This window comes from Orbicella franksi, chromosome 1 (genome assembly GCF_964199315.1).
Source record: "Orbicella franksi chromosome 1, jaOrbFran1.1, whole genome shotgun sequence".
NCBI classification, from domain to species: Eukaryota; Metazoa; Cnidaria; class Anthozoa; order Scleractinia; family Merulinidae; genus Orbicella; species Orbicella franksi.
Genome location: NC_138145.1, coordinates 15,316,980 through 15,342,788, shown reverse-complemented (window position 1 = coordinate 15,342,788; position 25,809 = coordinate 15,316,980). Strand labels below are relative to the sequence as shown.

Genomic DNA, 25,809 nt, shown 5'->3' with positions numbered 1-25,809 from the left:
GAGCTGCTTTGTTTGAACGTCTCACTGTGCAACTTGCCTCCCTGCATGTCATTTTGTACCATGTGACCTGGTCTTGCAAAGGGCCGATTGCATATTCGTTTGTCCTTGGTTACGTCTGTGAAAACCTACCCATATGGTAAATCGTTTCTCTCGCGTATCCTTGGACAATGGCTTTGTGGCTGAAACCAGTTAAGCATCATCAGTCTTTGTTTGTTTAGGTATGAAAAGGGTATTTCTCCAAATATTTTTCTGGGAAATTGTTTAGCGCTAATGAATCTCGAGAAAGTTGTGGATTTACAAAACCGGAGTCCAATTTAGATAGACTCCTTGTGTGTCGTGGAAGTTAGTTATTTGATATTTGTTTGTAGTGCAACCATAACTGAGTCAAACGAGTTGTCATCGAAGCTCCCTGAAACCATTGCTGAACAGGAAAATAACGAAGACGAGGATACTGAGGCAGATATCAGAGAGTACGTTACACTTTCTCAGCTGGGAAACATCCTCAGAGAGCTATCAGTAAAGGGTAAGAATAATCCACGACACCCTTAGAGAATAGCGATAAATACCGAGCAGCACTCCAAGTATTAGGTAAATGAATTCCTGTTTTTTAAAAAAACCTTTAAATTGTCGTGGTCGTCGATCAACCCCCCGGAGGGGGGGTACTTTGGGAATTTCTGGGTGGGGGTGTGCCGCTGGGACCCTGGAACCCTTAGCCTATACCAGAACTAGTTCAGCTGAATTTTGCTACCCTATATACTGGAGTAAACTCTCCAAATCCCCCCATCTATCGATACTGTTGAGGCCGATTTGCCTAAATTTAAACTTGCCGAATTGATTTTTTTATATTTTTGAGTGACAATTACTTGTCTCCTTAGTCTAGATGAAATCTTCAACCAACTAGTCAGTTTTGTGAAAAATTATACTCTATTCTAGACCCAAACGCTGTAATTTATATACCCTATCCTAGAGTAAACTGCTTGAAAACCATACCCTTCACAGCGGCACATACCTATATAGCCCATATATGGCAGTGCCCCCCCCCCCCGGGGCGATCAACCGATAGTTTTTATGTATGGGCCACATATTTGTTTCCTGTTTGACTATGAAAAATTGTTTGACACGTAGATTTAAACTTCACATTATGTTTACTTAACTTTCAGGTAAAGGAACAACACCTCGCACCTTTCCAGCGTTCCTGAAAAAGGGGAGACCTAACCTCATGCTTGTTCCCAAAGGTAGCAAGTGATTACTAACGAACCAGTATCTTAACGTGATTAAAATCATTTAATGAAATGTACTGTCGGGCAGTCTTGATACCAAGGTAATGTAAAATGTTAGGTACATGTGATAAATGATAACCAAGTCTCTTACAGGGTTCGAACTTGACAAACACAAGGGTAACAACAGTCTGATATGTATACTGATCTTCGAACCCCTTCTTTTGCAGATGATGTTTTGGCAACAGTTTTAGCCCTCTATATGCATGACAAGAAACAGCCTCTTCCAAGCCATGAAGAAGTGCTTATTTGTACCCCGGAAACCACCACAGAAGAGGTAACTAATTTTTTGGAAACTGTGTTTCTAAGTTAAAATTAAGAAAGGTTTACGGCACAAGTAGTGAAACGCAATTAATGGAGTGTGACGTGCAAATCTCGGGAACAGTTAGTTATTGTATTTAACTATGTTACAATGCTGTCAAATTATGTTTGGCACCCGCAGAGATCGGGTGAGATCCTTGAATGCTTTGTTGTGCCAATTGTTGAAAGATTGTCTAGTCTTGTCACAGTATGATCTGCATCATGGCACCTTTCTATTGGTTACACCCATAGACATGTCTAGCTATAAAAGCACCATGATTCAGTGTAAAAGCACTTACCTTCGGTGGCGTGCCGTACTCAATAAGCTTTGTTCAAAGTAAAGAAAAGTCTTGTGCACCTACCAATGGTCTTGTCCTATCCGGTGCTGGCTTCCTCAGCGCCGGGGAGATAAGTGAGGCTTTCAAGGTCACGCGTTCAAATTTGACCTGCCAATACTCTTGTCCGTTTCCAGTGCGGGGTAGTGCTGGTGATGAGTAAGGCTTGAAATCCTTTTGTTATCTTGTAATCAAGTTGACCTGCCGTTACCCTTGTTCGTTTCCAGTACAGTAGTGCTGGTGACAAGTGAGGCTTGTCACCAGCACGTAAATCAAAGTCGCTTCCCATGCCAACCGTAAGGTTGTGTCCTTACGCCAAATGATGTGTGGCTTTCTTTATTTGTTGGTATATGCGCTATAATAATAATGGGCTATAATAACACACAAAAGTGTACTATCACTGAACAAGGACATTAAATATGGCTTATCGGAGCTTACTGGGCGAAGAAGCCAGCTGCTTCTTTGCAGGTAATCCCAAACATTTTAATTTTGTTCCAGAAACAGAAGAAGTCTCGACAGCCAATTATGTGTATAGTTCTCTATGAACTACTCACTAGTAACATTTGTGGTCTGATCAATCTGCAGTGAAACGAAAACAAAATAATTTCTAACTTAGTGCAAGTGAGAAAACACCAGTCGTATAGGAGGGGCATCTCGTTTGTTGATCAGACATAAAAAGCCCTAGCATAGTTCATTAAAGCAAATATAAACGGCCCTAAGATAGTTATTAATACAACAAATGTACTAAAAAAACACGGAAATTTGACTAAAACAAAATTTCCAGAATGAAGTGATCAAAAGCGGAGATGCGGTCGAGTGGCAATTCCTAACGGAGAAACTCCTTAAATATTCACTTCTTAGCTTAATTACGTAGCCTGCATACCAACGAATCTACATACCGACACACCACTAACAACAATCAACGTGAAAAATTATATTTATCTTTCTTTGGTTTGGCGCAGATCGAGTTGTTATGGAGACGAGCCACAGGCGACCTTGAGGGACGATTCTACTGCCTTGTTCATGCTGATCTCTTAGACTTCTCTGTCAGCAAACAGGCAGTGGACTTGCTTGGTGTAGTGACACAGGGGCTCGCGGGAAAGACTGGAGAACGTGAGTACGACTGAATATAAATAATATGCCAACCCAGGTCGTAAGGTTTTAGGTGTAGGTTAGACAGTTGTACTGTATTATAATACCTGTGTACGACTTGTGATCATATATTAAGTTCTTTCTCTTATTACCTTTCAGACTATGGCCTGGTGGTAATCTGTAGCAGTGAGAATGAGGACCGTGCCACCATAGTGGCAGCCCTTGATCAGTATCGGGTTGCTGCTCCACCTTGCCCTTCGCCAAATGATCTTAAGAGCTACCTGAAAGATCAGTTCCGCTCTCCTCCCGCACAGTATGGCTACATCAACAGTAGTAAGATTACTTGGACTACAGCGGGATCCTTAGATCCTGGAAAGTAGGTTTTTCATATGTTATATCAACATTTTAATACTATTGTAAAGATCTAGATTAGCATATATATACTTCCTTATTTTTTTAGTCGAGCTCATTTTTCGTGGGCATCAGGTTCGGAAGATCGTGTCTAACAGTCTAACAGTCCCTATGTGTTTTCTTTTTCCTTGAAATAAAATTATCATTACCATTACCTTTCCAATATAGAATAAGTGTGGGTATTTAATATGATCCTCCTCAAATGGAATGGAAATCTGAAAAGCTAATTGATTGTTTTCTGTCTAGGCTTTGTGTCCGAGTTGTCTCATCTAAACGAGGGGGTTTGGGAAAGACTTTGTTTGTTCGTCGTCTAACAGACCAGCTACCTAACCTTGTAAACAACGACATGGTTTTGACAAACGAGCGCATGCATGACTCCAACGTAGCCTTGCATGTCACGGTTCCACTTCACGGGAACTCCACGGACTCTTCAATGCTTGTAGATTCACTCTTGCCGCATGCCGTCAGGGCCAATGTACCATTGTCACGTGTATTCCATTTGGATGTATCACCTTCGGTAAGACATATGGGGCAGTTCGGGTGATAACTTGATTATGAGCAAATGAAACCAGGGCTTATATGCGTTATAAATTAGTAAAAATTCTCGAGACAGAAATTACTGTTTTTTAGCCGTTCTGCAGCTTGTAATAGTAACAACACTTTGAAGAAATGGGACTGGTACTAATTTATGGATTTCATTACTCAAACATATACTTATAAGTATCGCAAGTGGAACTGTATAACCTGGGCCATGACGTGTAAAGACGAGTGGTGGATTGGACACCCTCCTTCTTAATGACATTCTGCATCATAAGACCACAACCGTATGCGAGGACTGAGCAGAGCTAGCCAGTATTTTGTTGATACTATTCCGTGTTTTTAGATGAGACGTGGATTGGACAGCCTTCTGTTTAACTTACTTGTCCTTGGCTACCTTTGCGACAAGATGGGACGAGTGTGGAGGAGGCGAAGCACTGACTTGTACGTCATTGAGATCACGACATCTGCTCCACTGCCCATGGGCTTCACAAGAGAAGAGGAAGTTGAAATGCAAGGGGTGAGTTAGTAAGTCCAATGGGAAATATTTATTTTCTTCCCGCGAGAAAAAAGTGGAAACAGGGCTCTTAAATTTTGATTGTCATACTTTCTAAGACATTTTTTGTATTAATCACATATATATTTTTATTTATAAAATGTTAAATTTTCCAGCGCCATCCTGGGAAATCTATTATGTGTAAGCAACCATTCTACGATCTGTTACCTACCATCGAGTGCCACACTCCAAGAACTGTTCAATGCCGTTTAGCGGTAAATCCAGGTATGCAGATTTGCGGGTGCACTAAGCATGGTTCGTACAATCTTGAAAAGGTATTGAATTTTAGTAGTGTGTAGCTTAGTCTAAGATACACATTTCGGTCCTTGATGGTTCCATTTTAATTTCGTTTACAGATCCAAATGACTTCAATCCTTTGCTTGATGTCAAAGAATTCCGAAACGCACCGTTCCAGAGGGTTTATCAGTATCTCAAACTTTCAAGTCAAGGAAAAAGTCTGGATAACTTCACTTTTATGCCCGGAAATATAGATGAAGACCAGAGAACATGCCTCATGTTATTGCTGAGGTATGCAAGATTGATGCTTTGCAAAGGCTGCTACTAACTCTACATGTTCATTTTAATAAATAAATAAATAAATAAATAAATAATAATAACAATAATAATAATAGTAATAATAACAACAGCAACAGCAATAATAATAACAATAATAATAATAATAATAATTACGATAATAATAATAATAATAACAACAACAACAACAATAAATAATCAGTAGAGGTGGTTTTCATGAGGGTCCTCTAAAAAATAGAAGTCTAAAGTGTAATTAAATGTCTAAAATATAGAAGGTAATTAAAGCTAAAAACTTAAGACATAAACTAAGGTTTAAAACTAGAGCTAGGATTCAAAATACTACAACTAACTAAGGTTAAAAATGGTTAAGTAAAAACTGTTTCAGTTTGTGTTAAAATCCTTTTCGGCATAAGTTTCTTAAGGCTCACTTGGCAGTGAGGTCCAATCGGTGGTTGGTTTAAAATATGTTTTGTTTCTGCACCATTCCGTTCTTGGCTTGCTAATTTTGGGCATGTAACCATTTCGGGTATTGTAACCGTGTTGTTGGCTCATGATAGATCTGAACACATCGAAAAGTTCTGGAATCTCTCCTCTCATTGCGTCTTGCACGAGACAACACCGATGACCAAAACGCCTCGCATTTAAATGGGAGCCACCACAACGATGTTAGGGCCTCAGCTGATATCACTTTTCCCTTTACGATTTTCTTTGCAATGCGACTTTGGAATGATTGCAACTGTTTATCTGTGTTGTTAGACGAGGCTGATCTCCCCAGACAATTTTGGGCAACCAGAACCCAATTTAATAGTTTCCACTATTCATTTGGCTTAAAGGAATTGTTTATTTTATTAAACCAATGTTTGTGACTATAACTAATGAAGTCTAAACTCTTGATTACGCCGTAATCAAATCTTTTCTAACTATTTTATTCAGAAATTGCGGCATACCCGATCCTTCCTGGTCGGAAATTCGTCATTTTGTGAGTTTCCTGAACTCGCAGCTCCGAGATTGTGAACAGAGTGATTTCTGTAACATGACGCTGATGAGTGCTGTCCTAGCAGGACCTAATGTACTGAATCTGGAAGGCTTCCGCTCATTCGTCGCGCGTTTTATGATACAAATGTCTAGGGTAAGCTTGGTGATAAAATTCTTACTGATTCCCGACATGACGCACTCATGTTTATTAACCTTAGCTCAGTTCATGATTGTCGTTACATGTCATTGCAAAACAGTGTAATGTTAGAGTTTGTATGCGAATGTAATGAAATTATAAGCAGCTAGAAACACTTGTTTCCTTTGTGTATTACTTACATCACTCCGATACTTAAGACCGTGTTGACATGATGTCAGCGAGTTCAAGAGAACTACGTCACGGTTTGTACATCCTTAATTTTCCAAGCTCGTCATTTGAAATCCGTGTCAATCTTCGCCATTCTTAACCATCCTTGCTTCTCTATGGTTTATTATTTTCTCTTTGGTGTTTTTCTATATTAGTAAACTACTATTTACGTGGCCAAAATAACTACAAAAAAACCGTGACTGAGCTTCTTGAAATTTCAATGTGCTGATTTCCTCTCTATACCACTTAAGCCAGCACCGAAAAATAATTAATACAGAAAGGAAGCAAAGGAAGGCGTTGTTATTGCATTTGGTTTGTCTTTCTAATTGCTAATATGTTTGTTAAATTGCCTTTCAAAGTCTTACACGTACGCGGTTTCGTGCTATCATATAACGATCCTTCCTTAACGACCTTGCTTTACCGGTGGGGTCTGTTTATTATATTTTACGCTAAGAAGTCTGGACTTAAGTTTTGAAACGAGGTCCAAACTGGAGCTGTTTTACAGCTGAGTTGAAGATTACACAGAAACTGTCCAATCAAGACAAGACAGAGTCAAAATATATTATGAGTTGCCAGTTGCCCTCGTCTACGCGTTGTAAAAACGTTGTTGAAATAATCGATCCCGTGACAGGGTAGGGTGTGGTTTTCATAAGCTTCCAGTGTATTTAAAGTCCCGTTATAGTTTAGCAACATAGTCTACTTAGTGCACAAGTTTAGTGATGTTATGTGTAATCTTTTGACAGTATTCATTTTGATGACAACGTTCTTATTTTCTTGCAGGATTTTGCCACTCCGTCTCTAACAGAGGAAAACACCGTATTTTTTACGGACGATAACGCGGAGCTTGAGCGAAGAGAGATCGAGCAATTTCAGCTGAGAAGAAAGTGGGAGAGCAGGTGACAGTCCTTTATTTTGAATTCAAATTCGATATTCTAGTACTTATTGTAAGTATATAGAGGTATCACTTGGTATTAGTATTTTGAATGAAACTGTTAGGACCTTCCTGTAAACCACTTCGGGGTTGGTGGACAGAAATAAAGATAACGGTCGTCATTTCCTGATTCTCCTAATTAATTCGTGGTTGCAAGGTGACAGCTTAACCCAAATATGCTTGAAGCCTTTTACGACTTTTACGAAAAGCAAGAACTTGTGCCACTTTCTATACATATCTGATCTCCGATTGAATTTATGAAATATATTCATTCCATCCTCTACTTGAAAAGGGTGTTTACAAGCAGTATTTTCTCTTTTTGGAATTTTGGAATAATACGTTTGTTCAAACCTTTCTCCTCAATAATGAATAAGTTGAGTATCCTCACTCCATCTTGCGTGGTGTTTGCTGCACCAGATTAACAGATAAAGCTTACCCTGATCGGAATAACCAACATGAATAATGTAGAGAGCCGAAAAAAAAGACACAAAAATGTAACGATAGGAAAACTGTCACAGGGACGCCAATTCCAATGGTATGACAACGGTAAAATTGGAGCTCTTTAGTATTAATCAGACGGTACTCTGACTGAAGTTTATATTTTGTTATTCAGTCCTCATCCATACCTGTTCTTCAATCAAGACCACATCACTATGACTTTTCTTGGTTTCTATATCAATTCCACTGGCGACCTCGTTGACCCTCGAACAGGGCAAATCTTGGAGAAAGGTCTGATGTCTAAACCGCTGCGTAATGGATTGCAAGCCCAACGAGTTGATTTCACAACAAACACGGAGAATTTGACAAAGTAAGTAACCCTACTAAGCTGCTTTCATTGGAGCGAAAAAAAAACATATTAAATCTAATAACCCCCCACTTCTTTTCTCATTCTTTTCCTACTTTTTCTTTTTTTTAAAATTTTATTCACTTTTTTCTAACTTTCTATTTTCTATTTAATAACGATAACAATAACGACAACGACAACGACAAGAACAACAACAACAAGAACAACAACAACAACAACTTTTGTAACTATTGATACACTGGTCCGCCTAGACTAGCACTAGCTATCCACGGGCCAGTCCAACTGTAAAGTGTATTGATTGATTGATTGACTTTTACCTCAGTAGATTAAGCATTTGTCGTACTTTACATCTAAATACTTTGAACGTGGACGGAGGATGCTACTCGGTTTATTGGTAATTATAGTAGGTAGCTCAATGTTGAAGGGCTAAATTGATTGTTATTGTGATAGAGGTATATGATTTCCCCTCAGTGCAGACTTCAATTTGCCTCATCTACCTCATTTTAGGGAGGAGAAGATAGGGCGGTTGTGTTCTGTTATGGGTGTTCAGTGGTTGCACGATCCAGACCGAGCCTATGAACTGACTACAGACAATGTTAAGAAGATTCTGGCCATTCACATGAGATTTAGGTATGTTTCGGTAGTCAGATCTAACTTTTTGAACGAGCTATCCAACTGTTTGCTCTTTGTCGTTCTGTTCAACAGGCCACTGATGACGGTTCCGCCTGTGATTTGAAACTACCTATGCCTTTTCTTTTTTAACATAGAAACAACTTAGAATCCTCTATTTTTTGTTAAATACCATTCCAACTTGAGTCCAGCGTTACATGTAAGTATGCCGATATTTGCGTTTGTTCCTCAGAATTGCGTAATTTTGTAGTCATTTTGTTTCGAGACCATTATGCCAAAGAATAGGCGGGCAATCTATCCGGCGTATAATTTTTCCTCAATACATGGTAGGTTGTCGTTTGCCTCGACTTAAATGGAGTTTTATTCACACATGGACCTATCAGGAAGAAGTTTGAAGTATTTTATAGATTATAGTGCTTATTCTTAGACGATGTTGACTTTTTGATAATCAGGTGTAATATTCCTGTTATCGTGATGGGAGAGACTGGCTGTGGTAAGACTCGTTTAATCCGGTACATGTGCGGCTTACAAGCAGGTCATGGCGGTCCACGAAACATGCTTCTCGTGAAGGTCAGCAGCTTTTGGATTATGAGTATCTAACAGTTTTTGTGGAAAAATTGTTGGCAAAATCTCTTTAGTGATTAAAGCTGAGAATGCAAGTCATCTTATTTGTCGAAAAATATATAATACGACCATTTGGACTATTCTTCCCTATATGAGTCGATTTTGGTAGGAAGATCTCCCTTCTGTCAATGCCTAGAAAATAAACTATGGAATTACAATCTGACTTATAGTTACCGTTTATTGTTAGAACCCCCAAACAAGCCTGGTCAAGTTCACTACGATGTCGCCTCCAAATATCACACGCATTAGCTAATTTGATTGTTTTCAAGGTTCATGGCGGTACGACTTACGAAGATATCAAGCTGAAAGTTAATCAGGCGGAAGAAATGGCTCTTAAAAACCAAGGCAAAAACATTGACACGGTTCTGTTCTTTGATGAGGCCAACACCACTGAGGCACTGAGCATGATCAAGGAGGTCATGGTTGACCGCAGAATCAATGGAAGACCTATTGGACAGGGTCTGGAAAGACTGCAATTTATCGCTGCCTGTAATCCTTACAGAAGGTGATTACGCTTCGCATCTGCTCTACAATAAATTTTAAACTAGTCTGGCTACGACTTCTATAAATTAACGTCGTGGATTCATGTACAATCAAGCACAATTCGTCTGGGAGCGCGAAAAGTAAATCAAGCCATCCCTTTTTATTTCTATTACGCCAGGGTTGCTTGGATCTATTACATCGTGCCCCCACCACCTCCCCACAGCGGACCCCCTTCTTTATGCTTTGGTATCAAGCGATTTGCCGCTAGTCTTTGCTTACTTTATTTTAAATGCGAAAAACGAATTCGAACGCAGATGTGCTTACCAGGGTCTTTACAAAAAAAAATATCCAATTTAGAAATATTACAAACCTGTTAGGAATCTAAGTTGCTGATAGCTGACCAGGATAGCCAAAACATTACCGTACTAATAATTAAAATGAAATTTGGTATATTTTAGTTTTACTCTGATGGCAGCGAAATTGTTATCTTGCAGGCATACGGACGACATGATTCATAAGCTGGAGTCAGCAGGTCTCGGATACCACGTGAAAACAGATGAGTCAGAAGATCGTCTTGGTATGAAATAATTTATGATTATTCCTTTCACATCGATTGTTAAAAAGAACTTTGATTTTGTGGTGACAAGTGACAAAATCACCCTTGAGGGAAACAATTGTGAAATACGCGAGTTAAGACAGATAATTCACATTACGGTCCATGCTTTCGATCACGAATTTGAGTTACTCTGTTGTTTTAGTATCACATTCAGGAGGCAAATTTGTCTGTATACCCTACACTTCCCACAGGGCATATCCCTTTACGTCATCTCGTGTACCGTGTTCACGCCCTGCCAGGAAGCATGCGCCCTTTGATATGGGATTTTGGTCAGCTGAAACCCGAGGTGGAGAGACTTTACACCAATCAAATTGTCAGCCGCTATGTAAGTACCTAATTTATTTAAATTTATTTGGGTAGCAAAGAAATGATATTTACCGGTGAAGATTCGGCTCCTTATGGATATATATTTGTGACTTCATTAGGACAAGGTTTTAAGATGGTGTAAAAAATCACACGGAGCAGAGGAGTCTCATTCGACTCTATACCCAGCTACACTCGCCACACAGTTGCAGCGCAGATCGATCTTGTCGATGCAAATTAATAAGCGTCTGGTGATCGTGTCACGCGTTTGTTGAAGTTTTAGTTTCAAGACGAAAGCCGCATACAGCAATGACTGCGGGTGTGGCACTGGAAGCTTCGCATTTTCGACTCATCCTTTCAACAGACGCATAATGTAACTCGATCGCATGACGCTTAGTTTTATCACGTACAATGGTTCGATTGAACAAGATAGATTTGCACTGCAATTGTATGACGTGTTAAGCTGAAAATTTAGCTGAAAATACGGTTAAATAAGGCTCCCGGTCGTTGTGGAAACACTTGTAATTTGCCGTTTTGTGATGTTTCGTCCTGGATTATAAGCACGAAAACTTAAACTACAATCATTTATTGATGTCGAAAACAGGTGTTTTCGAACATGAATTTTTTTCTGTGGGGATTAAGCTGCGTAAGTCAGAAAAGATGTATCGTATGCTGATTCTGATGGCAGTACTTACTAGAGCTCTGCCATGTGATTGGTCCTTTGATCAGATGTAAGTGTCACCATATGCGGTGAACATCTGGACTGTCCATGAAATACCAATTATCAGTCTCAAAATCTATATTAAAACGACGTGAATTAATACCCACATCAAGACGCAAAAGGTAAAACTACCTTGTTGGGATTTTAACCTGAAACATCCATTGGCCATCAGTTAATCTGCCTTACTACGAGTACAGACTTTTGAAGAACACCGCAGTCCACTGCAGTGGACCGCAGTGGACTACCCACCGCAGTGTTCAGTAAAAACTATTTTACCCGAATTCGAGTTCGTCAGGTTCTCGTAGCTCAGTCTTTAGAACTTGAAAATAAATCCACAATTCGCAGGCCTGTCAAATCCACTTCAGGTCAAATATTTTCGATTGCCTCATTATTTCTAGTAGGAGCTTAAATGGCTAGCTCATGTTTACTAGCATTACCAGTATATATCGTTTTAATATTGTTGCCCAATGTTCTCTTTGAATCTTTGTTTCAGATTCTTCATGAACGTCAAATACCTGGGGATGCGTCAACGGTGCAGGGAGTCGCGGACGTTTTAGCAGCTTCACAGAAATACATGAGGGATCAGTCGGTGAGCAAGAAATCATAGCGTTCTGTCTGATTGTTTTCCACGGAATCCTCTTGTAATGTTCGTCATTATTTATTATTCTACCCTTACTTTGTTGTTTTCTTGGATCTTGAAATGCTGTTAATAAGAGCGAGGACTTTTGTTTCATGTTTCATTTTCTTGCTGGTCATCTATAAGTAACATAGGAAAATGGGAAATGTTAAGTCTTTCTTTCGATTTAAGGATGAGTGTAGCTTTGTGAGCCTTCGTGATGTTGAGAGAGCTATGCAAGTGATGGTTTGGTTTTATAACCACGTGGACACACTTGGCAGACTGATGAACAAAGTTCTCACTGAACAACGAAGGGAGGAAGGTCGTGACGATGATGAAGATGATGACGACGATGACGACGTAAGTAGTAACGCATTTCAATTTTTTAACACGCCACAAAGAAATTAACGTACACCATAAATTATCCTACCACGTGGGGTATTGACCAGGCGTGAGTTTACGATGGCGACAGCTGGGGAGTCCAGGTACAAAAATACTCAGAAAAATAACGAAGTGAAAATCCAGCTCCATATTGGCTGTCCGAGTAGCCAATCATAACGTAGAATTTGGTTCATCTTGACCGCTTACGGAGCTAGCTATATAATAATGAGCTGCTATTGTATGGCTACTTTCTATTCGATTTTCCAAACTGCAAAGTATTTTTAATGCATTGGTTCAATAAGGACCACGATCATAGTAATACGTAAATGTCGCGTATTGACACTGTCGTATCTTTAACTCGTAGGAGCCGATCACTCCCATTACTCGTGCCTTGGTATTGGCCATTGGTGTATGCTACCACGCAAAGTTGCAGGAACGTCGTGAGGAATATCGTACTGAAGTGGCACGAAGCTTCAAAGCGCCATGTTTGCTTCCTGGCGGACAACAACAGATCCTTCGTGAAATTTCAAGGTTTGCAAACTTGTCTTTATGGTTGGTCACTTGTCCATAAAGTCTTCCATGCTCAACACCAAAGAATCACCCGAAAATTTGTGCGTGCACTGAGCATTCGTTTTCTGTTGTCTGTTTATTTATTTTTTTTGTTGTTGATTATACAGGCCACACGCCGTGTTTCTCGGTGCTAGGCTAAAGGATGCCATGCCCTGAGGACGATAATAGTTTTTGTCTAATTCAAGTTGAAATACCACCCTCGTGAACTATCACGCGATAGAAATCGAGAGCGAAATTGTTTAACGTTGTACTACTTGCGAGGAATGATCGGTTGTATTTGTCACTTACAAGTTATCAGCTGCAATGATCTTCGCAAAATTCAACACTTGGACGAAATTAAGAGAGTTTATCTCTTTGTCAAAACTCGAAGTTGGCAACAACAGAACCGACTGCATTTCTAGCGTATATAATCATTATTATGCTTATGGACTTACAGTAATAATGAGATTGAACATCGTAGTTTTGCATCAGGTTATGTTATCCTTCCTATTTCTGTCACTGTTAGCTGTCAGAGAGCCGTGCTAAAGGAGTTGAAACTTGGCCCGAACATTGCAAGAAACACCGCCTTGAGTGAGAACGTGTTCATGATGGTGGTCTGTATCGAGCTCAGGATCCCACTGTTTGTGGTTGGTAAACCGGGCAGCTCCAAATCACTGGCCAAGACTGTTGTAGCCGACAATATGCAGGGAGATGCTGCAAGATCGGAGCTCTTCAAGACCTTCAAGCAGGTAAGAGGATGTCTTGGAGATAGTATTTGAGAAAGCGTTTTCCAAAATTTGTGTTATATAGGGGGCGAAATAACTTACTCTGCCATAACAAGGCAGTTCTTGTTGAATGGTGCTTCTATCTGTTTTTAAAGTGCACTCTTTTGACCCTTCACTCAACAATTCTGTTTTCTAATATCCTCTTTAAATGGTAGGTCCACATGGCGTCGTATCAGTGCAGTCCTCTTTCAACCCCAGAGGGTATCGTGGCGACCTTCCGTCAGTGTAGCAAATTACAGGAGGGTAAAAATCCAAACAAGTTTGTATCAGTCGTCGTCCTTGACGAGGTTGGGCTGGCGGAGGACTCTCCTCTTATGCCTTTGAAAACCCTACATCCCCTTCTTGAGGATGGTGTTACCTCCGCTGATGACGTCATTGAGACGGATGAAAAAGCTCAGCGTGTAGCTTTCATTGGGATCTCAAATTGGGCCCTAGACCCGGCTAAAATGAACCGCGGCATCATGTTATCGCGTGGTGTGCCACACGTAGGAGAACTGGTAGACAGTGCATTGTAAGTATGAATTAAGTTATCGTAAGTCTTCATGAATTAATACTCTACTATATCAACATTTAATTTTGTTTTGTTAATTTCAATACATTGTCAAACATAAAGTTGGCGATCATTTACTTACTGTCTTTGTGGAACATCAAATACCGAGAATAGGTCTGGAAAAAATGTAAAATCTTCAGTACCTTTCAACGGCAACCTTTCAATTATCTCCCTTTTCTAACGTTGTCCTTCGCAGAGTTCCTTTTTTGAGAGATTTATTGCTCTTGTCTAGAACTTTTTAATGTTGATTTTGCAGGGGAATTTGCTCAACACACGAGCAGGTGAAACATCTTATTCAGTCTCTGCTATCGCCATTGGCCGAGGGATATGCAGAACTTTACAAGGAACAGAAAAATTTTGCGACGTTGAAGAAATGTGGCAAAGAAGAATTTTTCGGTCTTCGTGACTTTTACAGGTGCAACATTGTATCCGTGACGCTATCACTTGTATGCTGTTTAGTATCGCTCACTGCTTCCTTTGTTAGTTGTTCGGTGCTTTACTTGTTTTTGTCTTGCTTACCTATTAAGCCTTATCAAGATGGTGTACTCTATCGCTGCGAAATCTGGCGAAAGACCTCGTTGGCAGCAACTGGAACATGCTATCAAGAGGAACTTTGGTGGCCTAGTTGAAGGAGAGCCTGTAGAGATATTCAAACGCTACTGTCAGGGAACAGATGTGAGTTTATCTTTTGTTGTCGTGCACCAAGATAAGTTTGAAGAAACGGTCCCGAACCGTTACCTCACACAGTTGCCGTGGCTATTGCGGTTGCGAAGTCGTCGACTAATTTGGTCTCTTTCAAGACTTAAAAAATAGTTCTTCCTTTACTCCATTTCTAGAATACAGTATTAGAAATATCCGTGATTTCAATCCCAGATCTCAAAGCAAATGTAAGTTAGGTAGTTAGGTTGGCCGATAGAATATCATCTAGACAGTTTGATTTGTGATAGTCCAAGTTTTTATTTGATTTATTGATAATTTATTTGATTTGAGTATGGTTAGCAATTCAGAGGTCTGTTGATTTCTCTTAAAAAAACCTTTACCTTTTTAGGAGGAAGATTTTGCAGAAACCTCTACAACAATAAGATTAATCGAGGCAAGTCTTGGAAGGGAAGATGTGGCAGACCGTACCAATTTCAGGTAATTCTTACAATTCCTTTCATTTCATTTTGACGTAATATATCAAAAACGAAGATTGACTACATTTCCAAACACTGAGAAGATAGTTGAAAAAAGGACGCGTAGCGGAGTATTTTTGTTGAACTTCGAGGTACTTGGAAATGTGGTCAAATACTATCTTGATTGTTTGATATATCTTCTCAATCGAAACTAAAACCATGATTAATGATCCTCTTTCGAGGCTTGGTCTGAGCTTCCACTAACGATACTACATTTAGGAAATAACAAACTGGCTGTGGGTAAAATTTAGGTGGCAGGGAAGGACGACTGGGGAGTAGGGGCCCAGGAGGGGGGCCCTCCTGGGGGAGTACAGATCGGGTGGTACCGGGGGTAGCCACCCTGGAATAAAAGTTCCAGACCTGCCTCCAGGGGTGAGGCCCATATCCCACAGTCCCGGGGGACTGAGGGAACCAGGAGGGGGAGCCCCTCCTGGGGGGAGTACAGATCAGGTGGTACCGGAGGTAGCCACCTTGGAATAGGTAATTTCTCCGGACCTGTCTCCAGTGGGCTAGAGCCTTACTGTGGGGTAAAGTGCAGCTAATGGGTGCACTTCCCTGCCACCGTCCTTTAATAGCAAACAACAGAAAGTCACCAAAATACAGTCTCTGTTCATTGCACCCTGAATGATAAGGTCTAAGGCTTGCTAGGAGACAGATAACCCTAGCCTATAGCCATTAATGGTATAATTATTATTATTATTATTATTATTATTATTATTATTATTATTATTATTATTATTATTATTTTATACTAAGCAAATGATATCATAAGTATATATGGATAAATGTTTTTCTAAAAGTAGCAGAATAGTAATGTTCAGTATCTATACACGACATTCTGAATTGCAGTGTCAAAGCTTGCCCCCATTTTTTTTTTCTTTTTGGGAAAGACAGATTATGAGCCTTATTCATGGTGAACATTTCTATAGATCTAAATGGTTTGTTTATTCGCTTGAAGATGGTCCTAAAGCGTAGTATCAGGGGTTCAGATGCGTAGAGCAAGGGTCCCAGTCATGGGAGGGTGGGAGGGTAAAAGAAAAATCAGTGGCGAAGGATCGGCACAAACGAGAAGACTGAATACAACGAGGAGCGTGTGCTTGACTAGAGGTCAGGGGCATGAGGTGGACATGTGAGGGACATGACTGGAACCATTGATACACTGTCTTTTACAGATGTAGATAACAGTGGCTTTACTTAGGAAATGAAAGGTTTGTTGTGATATCCAAAGGGGGTGATTGTTTTCAACTGGGAATCCCTGATGGACTTTGAGATCAGGAATTGGTGGCATGTTACCTATGTTACTGGGATTTACTTATGAGCATGACACGAGGTTCATAGTGTTACATGTCTCTGAAATAAAGTGTTACAATGCAGAGTTTGTGTGCCTGACTTTGAGATATTGTCTCTCAGGTCTCATTAACATCAGTTTATGGCTGCCATAAACTTAAACCAAAACAGAGAAATAAAATTGTAAAAATCTATGTTAATTAAGATCAGATATCCAAACACGGTTACGGTCATGACTTCCTTTGGTTTATCTTGATGAGTTATCAATGAATTTTAGAAGCGAGTGATCAACTTGGCATGCAGCAGTGATGGCAACTGCTGTTGATGGTTAACTAAACTGATGTCTTACTTTGTGTAGTGAGAACCGTTACCTTTTGATACTAACGGAAAATTACGCCGCACTGCCAATCATGCAACAACATCTCTTGAAGACGGCAGATGATGCAGTGGTTATCTTTGGAAGCAGTTTTCCTAATGACCAGGAATACACTCAGGTAAAATGTACCACAGCCGGACTCTCTGAGAACATCAAGTGACAATTTTAGTTTAATTGACTTCTTACTGAATATTTCTTAATAACGTTAGCGTTGAATATTGTATCTTTTAGTTTTTAACGTGCTTTAGGAATCTGTTTTTAGAAACTTTTCTTTTATACATTTTGAAATTTTAGGTTGTAGATGAACCCACAAGCTTTTGAAGTTTGTACTGACCGTTTACGGTAATAAATGTATCTTTCGGCAGTTCAACTGACATTATTTATAATTCGTGTGTCGTTCAGATTTGTCGCAACATCAACCGTATCAAGGTTTGCATGGAGACAGGACGAACAGTGATTTTGTTAAACCTCGAAAGTCTCTACGAAAGTCTGTACGACGCGCTCAATCAGGTATGAAACACCTGGTTTGGTTTGCTCTTCTATAGGTCTCTGATCTAACTACAATACATCTTGTACCTGTTGCCATTTTAAGAGAAATGATGGAATTGGGTAAATCTATTATTTCCTTTACAGACTTTCAGTTTTGGCAAAATTGAACCTTAAAGATTGTCTCTTAGCAGACACCATGCAACGCTGTTCTTTACTTGCAGAGACTGAACTTTGGGAGACATGACACAACACAAAACGGTTCATTAGCGACTTGTTTGTCTGCGCGATGTAAAGGTGTACGTAGGCGAATTCCAACTCTTGGTTACTTTATATTTGTAGTATTACGTGTACTTTGGAGGACAGAAGTACGTGGATCTTGGACTCGGTACTCACCGCGTTAAATGTCGTGTCCATGATGACTTCAAGTAAGGAGTTCACTTAGTGCTTTTGTTGACGAAAATTGTCCACTTGTATATTAACTATTCCTTTTTAGCGACGTTAGCTGCAAGGTTTCCTCTGTACGTGACCTGAGTCATTGAATGATATTTTACTTAACCATATTGCTGTTTCTTCAGTTTGAGATTCCTCGTACGCTCTGGTCTTGTAACGACTCGAAGAATCGTACAAGTGGTAAACCGTAGCTAAGTGGGATTGATATGTCAAGTTTCTAGCGCAAAAAACACTAAAATTGAACAACAACTCTACTGAAAAAGATTTAACTGCATAGTGTAAATGATAAGTTTACTCTTAAATGTGTTTCTGAAGTCTGTAACACAATCAGTTGCGGCGTTTGTTGTCGAAGAAAGTCGTGGTCCAGTTTCAGGTCCAATTATGTTGTTTAAAGTGGAATACCCATCTATCCTCTCTTAGGTTAATAGTAATCGCTGAAAAGGACGTAGTTTACAACAAGTTTCCTATTCCGCTGATCAACCGTCTGGAGAAGCACTACCTCGTGACTTTGACAAGTTTGACTCCATATCAGATGGAACTGGTAGATAAACTGAAAACCTGGGTCAGTGACTTTTCAGAGCTTACGAGGGAAAACAAGCGTAACAGGTAAAATATAATTACCACATGGCTTACATCAAACGGCTCTTTTGATCTGATGTGAAGGGTTTAACCCCGTGTAGAAAAGTCACCAGTTTAACGCCGCATTTACCTTATCAGTTAACGCATTGTGTTGATGTGAAAACGCGTCCTTCACTGAACGTAATCCATAGCGAAAAGGTTGCAATAGTCTTGAGTTTGACATTTTTAAAAATGCGGTGAGAAAGGCTCGTGGAAAGCACTCGACAATGACATCTTGACGATATCGAAACGCTATAACTATTTTCGCTCGCTTTACATTTTACATTTTTCTATAAAATATTTTCTACCATATTTATCATGAGTTATGAATAGACCTTGATACATCTTACAATAGGGTCTATTGTTCTAGGGATTTCTCCGTTGGGGACGCTTTTGTTGGCTATCACGAGGACACCATTCCCTCCATCGTGATGCAAGTCTGCAATGACATGGAAGAAGACGATGATTTGCTTGATGAAACCACAGAGGATACATTGGAAATGAAAGTAGGAAGACAGAAAGTTCAAATTTACATCTTACTTTACCAGATTTAAATTCACAAATTCCAAACGAAACCAAGTCCCGACCTAGCGCGTCAACAAGCAAAAATCGGAAAAAAAGACGAGATCCCATCAAAAGGAATTGGGAAAGTGTGAAAGTATGAGCGAATCAAACTATTTCTTGTAATTTTAAAAGCTCGTGACAAACTTCATGCACTTACTCAGTACTATCCTTATGTCATATAAATATAGAAGCGAAGACATTTAAGAAATATTTTACATTTTATAGGTGCTTCGAGGTTGTCAAAAGCTGCTTCTGGAGATGGCTGCACCTGATGCAATCGCCCGTCTTCCAGCCACTCCCTTGGATGGAAGAGCTCGCAATATCTGGGACATTTACTTTCGCGAGCAGCAACATTCTAGTCTAGCGGCCTTCATGAGGCATGTGCTCACTTTGGATGATGCCCACATTGATAAGAAACGTCGAGAAGGGCTCTTAATCCAAGTGAGTCGCAACTTTTCAACTTAAAGGAGTTCAGTCACGGTACCTTTTGAGGGAAGGAAACCTGAAAAAATTACTTTACTAAGATAGAAATACACCGAAAAGATAATAATAAACCATAAAGGAACAGGGATGGTTAAGGGTGGAGAAGATTAACACGGATTACAAAGGACGAACTTGAAAAATTTAGGCTAAACTTTTCAAGAAGCGCAAACCTTGAATAGTATTATCCAACTCGACCAATTGATCTCCTAAACTTTTGTTTTAGATTACCACTCATTCTCGTCTGCTCTCTAACCACGATCTGGCTGACATATGTAACCGAAGTGATTTCCGTTGTTCGACTGTCGATCTCATGACACTTCAACAGTTCCAGACGGAGCAACAGTTTCGAGGATCAGTAAGGTAATGGTCTATTTTAAGAAATGTGTTACATCATATCACATCGAGCGATTTCCCATTCTAGAAAAAAAAGAAAGACAAATACCCATGTCCTTAATAACAATAACCCACATATCTTGCTTTTCGGCTGTAACTGACCTGTGTCCGCCATGGACAGGTTTGCACGCTATACGTTCTGACCTACTCTCACCTTTTGACCGATTTTTCTAAACGTTCTTTCATCAAACCCTGTTCCGAAGTTTTGAGCCCCAATCTATTCTCTTCCTGGATAGAGGAAAACAAAGTCTAATCTGTAGCTGAGGCGATATACGATATTATTTTAAGGCGATAAGCTCTCGATAGTTAATATATATTTAAAGTTCTGGTAATTCTATGTCTTTAAAATGGAACTTCTGGGAATTCTCAAACTTTTCACGCATAAGGACGCCAACATTGTCACAAGGTGGTCAATAGACGGATTCGGCTAACGTGATTACACCATTGTTGCTACCCAATTCAGATCATGTGATGATTCATTTGGGAGGTTACAATTGTTCTGTTTGTACATACTCCTATGCAGTCAGGTATCTGTGACAAATTGCACAATTGTAACCTTCCAAATGAATCATCACGTGCTCTGAATTGGGTGGAACCAAGGGCAATGTAAACAGGTTAGCCGATTCTGCCTATTGATCGCCCTAAGAATATCCTACATTACTGGCGCTAAACCTTAACTCTTCTTCCTAGCTCTTGTTATGATAATGATTCAGGTAAAACGAAAGTAACATAAATTGCTGTAACCTCTATTTAAAACTTTCAAACTCACGCTCTGACAGAGCCTTTTTTGAACGCCTTGGAGGAGACTGTCCTGGCATTCTCCTGGTTCAGTGTGACTCAGGAGATGACAACTTCAACCTGATTGCCGGTGCAAGGCATATTCTGCTGGAGGAACGGACTAACGCGCCAGAAATGCTCAATCTGCCATCAATCGAAGCAGTTCACGTTGTCTTGGTCATACAGCTGCCGAGAATGGTCGGTGGTTGCCGTAACTTTGTCGGTTTCCAGGGTGGAAAGTGGATGTCTAGTCACATTGATGAACTCCGCCCACCCGACAGGCACACTCCTTCTATCGAGCAACTTATTGATCGTCCAATCAGCGAGCTGTTCAGAAGCGGAAGTAAAGATCAAGAAGAAAGGGATGAGGTCACGCAGGCCTTGGCTGTGAAGCTCCTGCGAAACTGCGTACAAGCAGCAGCGTGCAGAGTTGATAACGAAATGGAATCAACTGAACGATCAACTCAGCGGATTGAGCTTCTTTTGGATTTGCTACCTGACGAGTCTCAAGGTGCTGGAGGTTAGTATAAATGACACTGATTGCGGAACTTTTTAAATCCATGACATGCCAACCATGAATGGCTTTGTTCATACGCTCCCTTCAGTTTCAAGTTAAAAATAAAAAAATAATTGTTTCTCCGTCCATTAAGTAATAATGCAACAAACGAGTTTGAATATTTTCGCGTTTCATTTCAGATGGGAATTCTTATATATTATATTTGATCTTCAAGATGTTGTTGTTAATTGGCCTGCCTGATAGCAGAGTAGATAACTTCAAAGTTTTCTGTTTATCGATTTTAGCAGCAAATAAAATACGTCTCGCTTATAACTACTGTGTCACTGGGTCGCTGGTGCAATTTCGTGGAAGGGAAAACAGAAGTTAGATACGGACCACAAAATGGCATACAAACACGTTCAAGTGAGAAAAAATACAAACACTTTTAAGTCTTAATTCATCTTTCTTTGCTGTTATTGTTTTAAAGCTGACGAGACATTTGCTAGCGTTGTGACACAAAGAACGTTTCACCTACTGAAAGAAAGAGAAAAAATAGCATACAATGCACACGAGTGGCTGCACGCAGAGGCTCTATCCGGGACAGGTGTGCAAGAATGGGGCACCTTCAGAAAGGCTCTTTGGAAAAGAGTGTACTCTGCTGTGGTACCCATTCTGGCTGAGATCATCGCGTTGGCAGACAGGGACAGCAATCTGGACTTGATGAGAAATGACGACACTTGGATTTCTAAGCTGTGGTTGAAGATAATGGCTGACCCCAAAATTTCAGAGCTAAGTTACAGTAAGATGATTTCGCCAGTTACTAATTCGGTTCGTGAGCGTGTGCAAGTCCTTGGCTCTGGCGCTGGCGGTCACAAGTTCTTTTGCCGATTTCCATTTTCTTTCCTTATCAAGCAAGGCGTGGAACAGTCGTTGAAAGATGCGTTTGGCGTTTCAGGTACAAATCCAGTTTTGATTATATAATAATCAGTTCTACACAGTAAATTTGTTCTTAGCTGTGTATGTTTTTGTTTTTAATCCTACTGAAATGTTGTCATCTCGTCTTGTTTAAGTTGTGTTGTTTTAACAATGCCTATAGCCACCAATTCCCTTCGACTGAAGTGAAAAGAATCATGGGTGCAGTTTTTCTTTTAACTCTATACTAATAATTAATTATTACAGTGCCAGCTTACAACAAAGCAGAGCGCTTTGTAGTCGGACTGCAGTAAATGGATGAACTAAAAACCTCTGTTGGTTGTCGAACCAGTAATATTAGTTATCAGTATTAGAAGGAAACTCAAGTTAGATGGAGAGGTTCCATCCTGTTTTATCAGAGCCAGATTCGTGAAGGGTATGGGAGATCTTATAATGGCTTTAGAGCCATGTTGCGCTGACGATAATAAACTAAAAACCTAGCGATAAAACATACTTGTTACTGGAACTAAAGTATTCGGTAATTTGTTGTTTCCTCAGCCCAGTCCAGTGCTACTTTGGTGGAATCTTTACGTGGTTTGATCGATAATTCCGAAATTGGGTCTCTTCTTGGGGATCTGCGTCATCAACCCTTCTCAGCACAAGCGTACCTAATGGATTTCGTTCACATGGTTTACAAGCCTTCAAGTGATATGGAATACGAGGTTTTTGTTAACTATTATTTGACACTTTATTCCAGTTGTAATTAACCTTCGTGCTACCGTATTCCGAATTCGTTGTGTGGTAAATAATGACTTAACGTCACAAAAGTGTAAGCTGTTTTCTTTTGTTCTTCAGCTTGTTTACGAAGCCATTCTTTCATCAGCGAGGGAATTGGGTACTCTGGAAGATGAAGAGGGTAATGAGGTGATTGACATACCACTCGTTCATGTGGCACACAGTAGGGTTCAGTTGCGCTTAACGTGTTTTGCCCAACTTGTTCAAGTCCATCCTGGTCTTGTGCCAAGACTGAGAGAAATTCCCCGAGAGAAGGAATCTGAAGTGGTGAGTAGTTGTAACAGTTCTGTGAAGAAGATTATTTTTTCAAGTAAATTGCCCAATTATTTATGTGCCTTGCTAATTTCTGGTAAAGCGTTGTTTTTGTCGCCCTTGCAAGGTGATTGGAAATGTTATCATGAGCAAGTATTTTGGTTTGTTGTAGCCACTCGTTTCAAAATGCTAGCAAAACACTAACAACACATGCCGATTGCTTCTATTTGCGGAATGGCATGGTGCCTCATTATTTTCTATAGTGCTGGTCTGTAAAAAATGTCAAAAGCTCTACCCAAACAATGTAATTGGACACTTTGGCATTCAACTTAGTTCTGATTTCGACATTTGAAGTCTCGTTGTGCTGTATCCAGCGGTGGAGCAGTTATCGTATGCTGCTAATAGCATAGTCTGTGTGTAGATGTCTACTATTCTCTTTCATTCACATGGGAAGGTGAATTAAAGAAAATACATTACTTACAAACAATTTCGGACGATTTTTCATTTCGAACAAATAAGTGTCCGAAATTTTTAAGCGTCCGAAATACAGTATAAAACAGTAGTACAGTATAGTAGTAGTACAGTATAAAATACAGTATAAAGCAGCACAGTATAAAACTTTTAAGTAGCTCCAAACATCTTAGTTTCTTTTATGGAGCGAACTTAAGTTGGGAAACGGCTTGATAGAATTTGTCATTTAAAAAACCTTGAGGATGCAGTAAAACAATCATTTTCACCGATGTTGTTTCAGTCTAATTCTTGTTTGGTAGGCGTAGACATTTGCTTAAGCTATGTTTCAGGAAATTGTCCGAATTTTACGTCCGAAATTCGCCCAAAACTAGATAAAAAGTTATTGTCCGAAAATTAAACGTGCGAAATAAATCATACGAAAGTTTAACGTCCAAAATTCTTTTATAAGTAATATAGTACACACGCAGGCTGCCCATAACACCGATTACAATCATTGTGTTCTTATGGAACAGATCCTGGACGTTGTTGCATTGCAAGTTTGCCTTGAAGCTGTTAGCCCATCTGCTGAAATTTTGCTGAAGCCGGAATCCAGGCGAGCTTGGTGTGACAAAGTATTGTCCATCAGACCAGCGGTGGAAGACATGATGAGAAAAGAAAGGTTTGGACCCGTTACAGAGATGAGCTCAAACTACGGAGAGAAATCCACAGTATTGCTTGGTCAATGCAGGTAATTTGGCATTTATACAGCCCTGCCGTCGAGGGAGGAATAAGTTTAAATTACTATCACTTTTTAATCGAGGATAAAAGTTGTTTCGTGTTGATTATTTGATTGATTGAGGATTTTTGCTTTTTGGTGTTCCGCTTTTCCTGTCTATTCCTACAAATCTCGGGATTGTAAATTCTTTGGGTATTCATCTGTTTAGTCTAGCTTTCACGGGGTGTTAGATGTTCACTTCATTTTCTGTGTGCTAGATCCATGTGGCAACGAGAAGGAGCTGTCAGACTATTTGTAGAACACGTGACCTTGTTTGACGAGCAGGATGAGAGTGTGGTCAGACTATGGAAGGTATAAGTTTTGTTATGTGTTAATTAAAGGCAAGCACTCAAACAAACATCGTAAAAAAACGGTCAGTCTAGGTAGATGCTCACAGCGCGCGGAGTCACCTGATATTCATTTACCAATCTCAGCAACAACAACAACAACAAAAGCAACAAACTTATTAAACACGATAAAAATATCAGCAAATGAAATAGGAAATTTACATACTTTATTAACTGTCTCACATATTTTCCATGTGGGAGCTCGAGGTGGTAAACCGTTTGTTGATATGTTTTTTTAAAGAGATTAAAAAAGCTAGCGGCTCTAGCTTCCTCCAGAGGAAAGCTCCACTGTGGTAAAAGGTGCGTTTTAGGTTGTCAGGTGTTGGCCTAGGTTAGGTTAGTTTATGGGCAACGTCGCGGAAGTCAGTACAGATGTCAAAACGATAACTAGTGCAAGCTTGTAGCTTGTTAGTAGTTTAAATACCATACAGCCCTTTTGGCAGAGAGAGGCCCCAGCCAAGTGAATTGAGAAGAAGTCTTGCTTCTTGACGGGTCATTTGAGGTATTCATATAAGGTTAAACTAAACATAAATGCTCACTTTAATCAGCGAATATCACTTACAAACGAAAATGAACATTGTTAATCGCTTCTTTTCTTGATTGATCAGGCTTTGGGAGATGAAACTGACTTTTCGTCGCTGAGATCTCTGCAGACTATTGAGAAATTTCTAATCAGCCTCAGTGAAGACGTCCAAATGAGGTAAGATGAATAAAACCATTATAACGGCGATAAGCCATGCAGAGTTATCTTTATAGTTTTCAACATGTCAAAGTCTTTTTTCTGTTGCGCATGGT

At 39.8% G+C, this 25,809-nt stretch overlaps 1 protein-coding gene across 2 annotated transcripts in view; it reads left to right on the top strand.

Moving 5' to 3' along the window:
- Nucleotides 1-25,809, top strand: part of LOC145476154 (E3 ubiquitin-protein ligase rnf213-alpha-like) — a 70,539-nt gene that overhangs the window by 28,740 nt on the left and 15,990 nt on the right. The window contains exons 22-60 of one of the 2 annotated variants that reach the window (XM_081455366.1): nucleotides 369-523; nucleotides 1,161-1,235; nucleotides 1,448-1,554; nucleotides 2,875-3,025; nucleotides 3,164-3,380; nucleotides 3,662-3,932; nucleotides 4,299-4,472; nucleotides 4,625-4,733; nucleotides 4,865-5,036; nucleotides 5,976-6,171; nucleotides 7,162-7,277; nucleotides 7,926-8,120; nucleotides 8,625-8,747; nucleotides 9,200-9,317; nucleotides 9,641-9,876; nucleotides 10,349-10,431; nucleotides 10,662-10,795; nucleotides 11,988-12,083; nucleotides 12,303-12,470; nucleotides 12,859-13,022; nucleotides 13,567-13,789; nucleotides 13,981-14,336; nucleotides 14,632-14,790; nucleotides 14,903-15,050; nucleotides 15,424-15,512; nucleotides 17,196-17,331; nucleotides 17,616-17,723; nucleotides 18,042-18,127; nucleotides 18,573-18,758; nucleotides 19,141-19,276; nucleotides 19,560-19,775; nucleotides 20,041-20,177; nucleotides 20,990-21,507; nucleotides 21,971-22,438; nucleotides 22,954-23,117; nucleotides 23,251-23,457; nucleotides 24,426-24,640; nucleotides 24,886-24,979; nucleotides 25,623-25,714. In XM_081455366.1, coding sequence (XP_081311492.1) covers nucleotides 369-523; nucleotides 1,161-1,235; nucleotides 1,448-1,554; nucleotides 2,875-3,025; nucleotides 3,164-3,380; nucleotides 3,662-3,932; nucleotides 4,299-4,472; nucleotides 4,625-4,733; nucleotides 4,865-5,036; nucleotides 5,976-6,171; nucleotides 7,162-7,277; nucleotides 7,926-8,120; nucleotides 8,625-8,747; nucleotides 9,200-9,317; nucleotides 9,641-9,876; nucleotides 10,349-10,431; nucleotides 10,662-10,795; nucleotides 11,988-12,083; nucleotides 12,303-12,470; nucleotides 12,859-13,022; nucleotides 13,567-13,789; nucleotides 13,981-14,336; nucleotides 14,632-14,790; nucleotides 14,903-15,050; nucleotides 15,424-15,512; nucleotides 17,196-17,331; nucleotides 17,616-17,723; nucleotides 18,042-18,127; nucleotides 18,573-18,758; nucleotides 19,141-19,276; nucleotides 19,560-19,775; nucleotides 20,041-20,177; nucleotides 20,990-21,507; nucleotides 21,971-22,438; nucleotides 22,954-23,117; nucleotides 23,251-23,457; nucleotides 24,426-24,640; nucleotides 24,886-24,979; nucleotides 25,623-25,714 — 6,798 coding nt within the window. Of the gene's footprint in view, nucleotides 1-368; nucleotides 524-1,160; nucleotides 1,236-1,447; nucleotides 1,555-2,874; nucleotides 3,026-3,163; nucleotides 3,381-3,661; nucleotides 3,933-4,298; nucleotides 4,473-4,624; nucleotides 4,734-4,864; nucleotides 5,037-5,975; nucleotides 6,172-7,161; nucleotides 7,278-7,925; nucleotides 8,121-8,624; nucleotides 8,748-9,199; nucleotides 9,318-9,640; nucleotides 9,877-10,348; nucleotides 10,432-10,661; nucleotides 10,796-11,987; nucleotides 12,084-12,302; nucleotides 12,471-12,855; nucleotides 13,023-13,566; nucleotides 13,790-13,980; nucleotides 14,337-14,631; nucleotides 14,791-14,902; nucleotides 15,051-15,423; nucleotides 15,513-17,195; nucleotides 17,332-17,615; nucleotides 17,724-18,041; nucleotides 18,128-18,572; nucleotides 18,759-19,140; nucleotides 19,277-19,559; nucleotides 19,776-20,040; nucleotides 20,178-20,989; nucleotides 21,508-21,970; nucleotides 22,439-22,953; nucleotides 23,118-23,250; nucleotides 23,458-24,425; nucleotides 24,641-24,885; nucleotides 24,980-25,622; nucleotides 25,715-25,809 lie in introns of both variants that reach the window. The other variant, XM_081455354.1, reaches the window with a different exon arrangement.